The following is an 8,743-nucleotide window of genomic DNA, read 5'->3' on the forward strand; positions in this document are numbered from 1 at the left end:
TTCTTTTTTCTTTTCTTTTTTTCTCCATGGTTATACATCTCAGTTTCTGGCTTTCTGGCTTTTCTTGCCAGGAAGAGTATGGAGAAAAACTCGTCTGAATGGAAGTTCATCCTATTCAGAAGACACTGTATTAGTTTTTCTCACTCTTGTCATGCATTTAATTAATACAGAATGTCATGGCAGCTATGCCCCAGCTGTGCCTTAACTTATCAAGATGCTCAAGTGACTTGTAAGGGACAGTGGTACTATCTCAGTGCTTTTATATCATCTCTGAAATAAATTTTGAGAAAATTGGCTTTTCTGCGCTGCTGATATTTAATATAACAAAGGCAAATCTGAGTCATTTCTGTTGGAAGGGGAGGCGGAATTCTCTTTCTTCACTGAAGTAAATTGACATACAGAAAAATACTTCATTTTGCTCAGTTTGCCTCTCCCTGAAATGTAAACGTGGGTGTTTTTTCAATTCTGTTCATTTCTGGGGACAGACTTAGTAGAAATCACAATACTACATTAATGTATTTACTCTGCAGGAGAAATTTTCCCAAATTGACATCTTGATTCTCATGACCGCAGCAGTGTGCCATGACTTGGACCATCCAGGCTATAACAACACGTAAGTCTGCTTGTGCTTGCCTTGGGCTCTGTTGGGAAGGTAAGGCCTGCCGGCATTTTTGGTGGATCAGGTTTTCCTTCTCACAGCTTGAGCTGGCAATGGCCTTCCCCCAAGGCCCTACTGCTCGCTCATACATGGGCCAAGGCAGGAAAGCTCAGGTTGGGTTGGGACTGCCAGCTGGCCTTGGCTCTGAAAATAAAAGGCTTTTTCATATTTCTGCCTCAGATCTTCCCCCAGCGCCTGAGAAAACAAGGTAAATATTTCAGAGATGAGAGAACGAGTCTAGAAATGGGTATAGTTCTGCTAAACAAGATGGAATATTTGCACAAAAAGTGCCAAGGGATATTTGGCTTGCACATTATTTTGCAATTATAAATGATGAAATGTACATTATTCTATTTATTATCGTATTGGAAAATAGATTTGTTGACACATGGTCACCTTTGTGTGCATGCACGTATGAAAAACAAAATGTGATAATCTAATACATTTGCAGACACTCATTAAATAAGGGCAGAACACGGTTGACTGAGATCAGTGAGAATCTGTCCATCAGCATCAGCAGGGGTTGGATGAAGCCAGGTTCCTTCTGTGTTTGCTTTATGTCATTTTAAGCTACTTGGTGAAATAAGATAAATAAATAAATAAGTGGAGGGGAAGAGTGCCTGAGATGGTATTAAAGTAATATCCGTCTTCTCTAAAAATCTGATTTAGTATTAGCAATAAAAAACAAACTGCAGCTAATTGAGTAAGTATTCAGAAGAATGTAAATAAAAGGAAGCAGCTGGTGTGCGTCTGCAGGAGCTCTCATTGTTTTTCTTTATATCAGCTATCAGATAAACGCACGAACGGAGCTGGCGGTACGTTACAATGACATCTCCCCACTGGAGAACCATCACTGTGCTGTGGCTTTCCAGATCATTTCCCAGCCAGAATACAACATTTTCTCCAATGTCGACCAGGACCAATTCAAACAGATAAGACAGGTATGAATGGTCCCATCTGTGCAATACAGACTGTTCCTGGAGATGCAGTATGCACAGCAGGGAAAGTGCTGCATCAGTCCACAGAGGGCAGGACTGAATAAAGCCCCTCACACTGGGAGGATCCAAAAGGGATTCTTGGAAAATTTCCAGAGGAGCACTCCCTGGAATGTCTTGCTAAGAAATAATGAGCACATTCTGACTATTAAGGACTATGACATTTTTTGAAGGAGCCAATTAGCTCTGACTGGGATTATGCTCTCATGCCAGAAGTTTATGCTTTAAGAGAATGCTGCATTAGTTTTAAATGTGGGGCTTCTAAATAGGAAAAGATGTGCAACAAAGGTACACTTCCACTGTTGGAATAGGCTCTGGTGGACTGAGAGTCATCAAGGCTACTCCTGAGACCAGGAACAATGCTAGAATTCCCATTAGAGCAGAAAGGACCAAAAATTATTTTTAGTTTCTACGTGACGACTTCTTTGCACACCAGCTGAAACAGTAGATCAGTGTAAGGGCTCATGTGTTGGTCCATTGGGAGCCACTGATTCTGTCAACGCATGAGAAGCAGGCATGAGCCCCATATGGTCTAATCTGCATAAAAATCTTCAATTTTAAATTAGCCACATATTTTCCCATCATAAGTCATGTCTGTCAGGAGCAAACAAAGCTCTACCATATTGGTTGCAGCTGGATATTTCAAAGCCCTTCAAATAAGGAGGATGAGCACAGAGGACATCCACATCTACTGTTTTTTCTCTCTTCTGTGTTGACTCTGTTAAGAGTCAGTAACAAAGTGCATATTGCTTTGCAAGGGGCCAAAAGTGGATCTTGGTGAATAGAACGTGGCTTTTAACATCTCTTTGTGGAGTTTGTTTCCACAATTAGTCAATCAGAAAGGAAAAATCTCAATGGCTTTGGAATATCACACCAGTTACAGATATTTTCATATACTCTTTGTAACCCTTTTCCAGTTTCCCTGGTGATTTCAAATCTGATCAGTGTTAACAGTGTAGTCATCTGAGGGTTTCTGTGTATAAGCCTCTATTTTTCTCTGCAATAATAGACTTTAGAAAGAATGTCAAACTGATGTATTAATATGTTTTCTCTGCTAGGGGATAATTACATTAATTCTGGCTACTGACATGGCGAGACATGCGGAAATACTGGACTCTTTCAAGGAAAAAATGGAAAATTTTGATTACTCAAATGAAGAACACATGACCTGCGTAAGGAGATTTTATGGATTATCATTTTTCTGTTCGTAGTATGAAACTTGTAGATGAGTGTTCATTTGTTTGAAAGTCAAGATTCAAAATACACTGTTAAAAACAAATTTTCTACTCCACCAAAAATATTTGAAATTCGGAATTTTCTATAGAAAATAGATTACTCCAGCTTTAAAAATCCTGGAGCCTTTAACATCCAGGGAAGACATTCTCCATGGCCTCTGAATGCTGTTCCACAAGGAGTACGTGGTCTTTTGGGGTTGATCCGCTTCATACAGCAAGAAGCACATGTCCCACTGGAGTTCATCCCAATATTATAGGCAAAAAAACTGAGGAGAGAGCAGATAGATAAGTAATTTACACAGTATAACTGGGAGAGTGGAATATAATCAATTTAAGAAACCTCATTTAATCTTAAAGCTGTCCTTTCTGTTTGAGAGCATTTCCCCTCACCATGTTATGAAGACAAGTGTTCTATCTAGAAGAAATAGAGCTGGCATGAAAACTGCAGTATTAAAGTATTATCCTCTTTCAGTTGAAGATGATACTGATAAAATGCTGTGATATCTCCAATGAAGTCCGCCCAATGGAAGTCGCTGAGCCCTGGGTAGACTGCTTGCTAGAGGAATATTTTATGCAGGTAAGAATGAAGGTGCAGCACACTTGCACAGCCAGCTGCTGTGGCTGCATCCCACCTGAGCCATGAGAGCTCTGCTGCCTGATAGGCCAGGCTATCTGTAGGACAGAAAGGGTTCATTTATGGAAAGACAGCACGTCAGCAGTAGAAGCTGTTCAGAATGCAAGTGAATGCAATTGACTGTAGATCATAGAGGAAAGACAACAGCAACCTAGAAATCCTAATGCTAGCAGACAGCTTCTTCTAGCAGCCTTTCAAGGTTGTTTGACATAGAAATGTTTTTTGAGCCAAAAGGGCAAGAGCAGTGGCAGGAGAAAGCTGTCGTGTGAATGATATCAAGTCTTACAAGAGAACTAGTTCAGATTATTTTTCTTATGTGTGAACATTTTCTAATGAGAAAGCAGAAGACTTGCTGAGGTGTGCGAGGTCAGATTTAAGCTCCCCAAACCCTTGTTCCTCACCAGATTCCCAGCTGAACATAGCATCTCTAAAGAGACAAATGCCTTGAATGATGTGTCAGGAACACTTCTAGCTCACTGCATCTGCACCTTTTTCTTCACAATTACAATACTTGTGTAACTTACTGTTTTAGTCAGCCAGTGAATGCACTGTGTGCCCACAGAGCCAGTAGGTGAGAGAAAGTCTACAACAGGATTATTTTGCAAGCACAGTCTGTGACATTGCCCGTGAATCCACATAGAAACAGTGAGTTATGCAGTCAAGTAGGTAGCTTAATAAACTCATTTCAATCAGTAGATTTATTCTCCATTGAACAAGCTAGCTAGAACTTGTTTTAATCATTATTAAAGAAGGTCATGTAATTTCTGGTTGAATACCTGAAAAGAATCACTGTCTGTAGAATGAGGAAGTCAAAGACATTTCCTCTCTTTGATTGTGCTGAAAGCCACTACCACCTTTCTGAATACTCAGAACAATTTTACCCCAGAAGTCCTATGGGTTTCCAAAGGGACCAGGTAGCCTCGTTGCCCTGTATGCCTGGAGGTGAAGGATTTCATGCTGGTGCTGTGCAGATGTGGCTAATCAGAGTTCTCTTTATTCAGAGGCAGGATGTATTGGCCTGAGGGAAGAATATTGCTATTCCATGTTATTTTCAGACACTGCAGAGATCTGCGTCTGAAAACTGTTGCCCTTTAGCTAGTGGAGTCCTTGGTACATTGCTGTCTTAGCTTCTAGCCAAGATTAAAGTTTTTTAACTCTGAATTTGTTCCAGAGTGATCGGGAAAAATCGGAGGGTCTTCCAGTGGCACCTTTCATGGACCGTGATAAAGTAACCAAGCCAACCGCACAGATCGGCTTCCTGAAGTTTGTTCTCATCCCCATGTTTGAGACAGTAACAAAGGTGGGTCAGCCAAGGTCAGAACCAGACCTGGGAGCTTGCGGAGCTTCAACACTGGCTCTGGCATGTGTGTAAATAGCTGTGGGGATATTCACTGTCTACCTTTAGTCTGTTTCTAGCAGGTGCAAGTTTATGAATACAAAAAGAAATGTTGCACTTCTCTCTCTTGTTTTCACCTAGCTATTCCCTGAAGTGGAGGAGATGATGCTTCAGCCACTTTGGGAGTCCAGAGACCGCTATGAGGAGTTAAAGCAGATAGATGATGCTATGAAAGAGGTGAGCTCTAAATATCTGTTTCATAAAGCAAATGATTTAGTAAGTTAAACATTGCAATTTAATAGCCATTTAATTCTGAAGCAGTAGGAATGCTTACGGCATCCTCATAGCCATGAGAACCATATTCATCACACCAAGCTGGAGGCAGGTGGGTGTCACAAACTGTTGACATGCACATGGACATCCTCCAGCCACCCCAGCGCAGCCGTGGGGAGGGTGATGCCAGCAGGAGGGACACCTGAAGGCCAGCCCCAGGGATAATGGCCTGGGGAGTGCAGCAGCAAGCTTCTCTTCCAAGGAGGAAGCTGCCTTTCCCTGGAAGAAGCTGGCCTAAGCTAGGTAACAGCAAGATATTCAGGGCCTGTGCAGTTCAAGAAACTGCACCACTGAGGCACAGTCTTCTTCTATGGCAAGATACACCTTCCTTGCATGTCTCTTCCAGTGTTTCATTCCCCTACTGAGACAAGCAAATAAAACCTGTCAAAATGGCACCACACTCTGGGGTTTTCTCTGACATGAAAAAATTCATCATGTAGACAGGACTCTCTCTATCACTGTGTCATTAAAATAAATTGGCAAGTGCCCCAGAGTACTAGTTGTGCTGATATTCCTTGATATATGGGAAATGAACGTTCATTCACATGGTTGTCCCTGGGTGGATGAGGGGAATGGTGGCTTTTGGCTGTAGATCTCACCTCCTTCCAAGTTGTTTGGAGGAAAACCTTCTCAGCAGCACAAATACTAAGGCTGGTTAATCAGAGAATGTATGTTTGAGGTCACTGAGTGATAAAGGAGTAGAAAATCTTTTATGAGCTCAAAGGAGTGAAGAAGAATGTAAGAGCAAGATTTTCCATGACCTCTTCATCTTTCAAGCCAAGCTGAAATTTTACTTCTGGTTTATAGAAGCTGTCAAAGCAGAAAGTTTATACAAACTGATGGAGCTATAATTAATGGTGTGTTGTTGCAAGAGTCCTTAGAAAAATAAGAGCTGCCTGAATTCAGAAATCACTCAAACAATAGGAGTCAGCGAATAGCCCTAGAGTCTAACAGGAGAGATGATGAGAAACACCAAGTTCTGTTTCCTCCAGACCTAACTTCAGGGCTCTTGAGATGAAATAGGGCTTCCTGTACAACAAATTGTAGGGAGCTAGGTGCTGGAGTCTCGGCAGTGGAAAACTGCACTGTATGAGTCTGTGGCGCTAATATTGTTTTGCTCTTCATTGCAGCTGCAGAAGAAGAAAAGTGACAGCCTGACCACCAGCACTACTGAAAAGTGAGAAGAAAAAGACTTTGAGCAAAATGTTGCCCCTACAATTATTTTCTTTTTGAGAAACACTGCATTTGCCAAATGGATGTGGTGGAATCCAGCAGGAATGACACTTGGGGTGAGGTGGCCAAGATGGACACCAACATGGATGCCCTTTCCAAGTGGTGCCACGCAAGCCATGGCACAGCTCCTTCCCCACTGGGTTTGCCTCTATGGCCAGCACTGGGAACTGCTGTCTCCAGGGACAAAGTGGAGCTGAGCTAAGGAGCCGTTTCTGTTAAACAAACCGCTGGTGTCCAAAACAAATGAAAATTTGTTTTAGTCAAGATTCTGCACCTACCTGTACTGCAGTATGCTATTACAGCACAGCTTAACAGATGCTTATGTAATGACAGGGGCCTGGCAGATATTTTTGTTTGCCAGGTAGACCCTAATAACACATTTCTCTGTATTATCCTATGAATTTTATAGTGTTCGTAGTACATTCAGAAGTACATTAGTGGATGCAGTTTTCTTTTCTGCACTAGAAAAAGTCAGAAGAAGCCTTCATGGACTTACAGGTTTGCTTTGTGCCCAGCAGTGTCAGGGGTCCTTTGGCACAAGCAAAGAGGAGCACCATGCAGCACCACTGCATAGGTTTTATCCTTATGAATAGAATGCAAAAAGTGACAGCATCAAGAAGAACCTTCAAAGATGTACAGATTTTTATTTTTTTTTACTTTTCAACTGATCTGCTAAATAATATATTCTTCTACAGAAAGGGGTGTCGTAGTCGTACTTGTTTTCTTTTGTGGTATACACTCAGGTAGGACCCAACTCTGCTACCAGACAAGTGCTTTCGTAATGAATACAAGGTGAGGGACTGTACAGAAGAGGGGAGGGTCTGCTCTCCTGAAGAGAAGAGGATTTAGTAACGTTTCTGGTATTACAATCACATCACAAGGGCCACACTTCCAGCAGTGTCTTCATATAGGCAGGAGCCCAGATGCCACTGTGGACTCCAGTGCACTGCCTCAGCATGCAAATCCCCTTCCCACCAACCATAACAGTTGAGCCCACACCAGGCCGCTCATCCACTCCGGCCTTCTTGCGGTGGGGAAAGGCTGCCCTGCACATACAAGGCCTTCTCCCCACACAGCATAGCTGCCATGGCACTGAGCCACATGCCTGCCTCTTGGCACGGCCTATTCCTCCTTGCACACCTCCTCAGGCCCATGGGGACTCACAGCCAGCTCTCTCTACCAAAGCTTCTGCCTGCCTTGCTCCTTTACCAGCTATTTGTGCATGTGCCTTTGGGCTTTCTGCAGCAAACAGAAGCAGGGCCTGACTCTTGGATTTGCACAGTCCTAGGGGAGCCCCAGGGATATGAGAAGATCCGAGTGTGGGGTCAGCTCCAAGCTACACGGACATCCTCACAAATGAATGAACTAAGCCCTAGATTTGATTAACCTCAAAACTTGTGGTGCTTGGGAGCTGGATCTGAGTTGTGTGGTCTGGGCCTTTTCTTCTGCACTAAATCCTGTAATCCAAAGTACATTGTGACCCAGATTGTTTAGCTGTGGAATTCTTCACTTCTTTTTCACAAATAAATCAAATTTACCATCTCTACTTGAGCGGATTTCCGTCACAAATCAGCTCCCAAAGCAGATGTGCTGTGCAGGAGCTATAAACAATTGCTCAGGACATGCCAAGTCCTGCACTGAGCTAGTTATATTAGATGAGAAAACCTGCTGTAGGAACACGACTGCACCCTCCTCCCATTAAGATTGTTTAAGGGCTAGATCCTGATAGGAAGTTTTGTTTCAGTTGGAAGGATTTGCTCTAAATCATAAACCCTAATCCAACAGGGATTTATGCATGTGCTTAACTCCCGCGTGCCTCACTGGGGACCCTGGCATACAGTAGCTAATTGCACAATGCAAGCTCCAGAGCTTTCCCTAATTGAAGTGCATGGAATTTTTGTAATGGATGATTCTTGCTGCTTGTTTTGGCTCTGTTGTTTGCCTGAGCAACCTGAAGAGCATTTACTGTGGAGAAAGGATAGGGAGATGCTGGCGCAATACCACTGATCTTATTGGAAGTTCTACAGAAATGTGGTGAAGCTAATGACTGTCATGATGCTGTCATACGTGGTGTGGCTTACTGGAAGCAGGGAATAACCAGGCTGCTGTTTAGAGACAGTTGTGAAAGAGAACCTATGCAATCACGACCAGCTGATACATACAGGAATGCCACAACATTCTTTAATCTCTGGAGAGACAATTTAATTTCTGGAGACAATAAAACTATAGAGTCTTCCCAACATAAGTTTAACCAAGGGGAGTGTAAGGCGTTCTCTCATAATTCTAGTTTCTTTTACATTTTCCAAAATATTTGATGCT

General features: G+C 42.6%; 1 protein-coding gene across 1 annotated transcript; it reads left to right on the top strand.

The window, feature by feature from the left end:
* Positions 1 to 504: 504 nt before the first annotated feature.
* On the top strand, positions 505 to 7,126 carry PDE9A (phosphodiesterase 9A). The gene is made up of 7 exons (XM_010724355.3): positions 505 to 613; positions 1,443 to 1,599; positions 2,712 to 2,825; positions 3,361 to 3,465; positions 4,694 to 4,822; positions 5,000 to 5,095; positions 6,322 to 7,126. Exons 1-7 carry the CDS (start codon positions 564 to 566, stop codon positions 6,370 to 6,372), a joined length of 702 nt encoding a protein of 233 aa, XP_010722657.1. The 5' UTR covers positions 505 to 563; the 3' UTR covers positions 6,373 to 7,126.
* The last annotated feature ends 1,617 nt before the right edge of the window (positions 7,127 to 8,743 follow it).

Source organism: Meleagris gallopavo, chromosome 1 (assembly GCF_000146605.3).
Source record: "Meleagris gallopavo isolate NT-WF06-2002-E0010 breed Aviagen turkey brand Nicholas breeding stock chromosome 1, Turkey_5.1, whole genome shotgun sequence".
Taxonomy (NCBI): domain Eukaryota; kingdom Metazoa; phylum Chordata; class Aves; order Galliformes; family Phasianidae; genus Meleagris; species Meleagris gallopavo.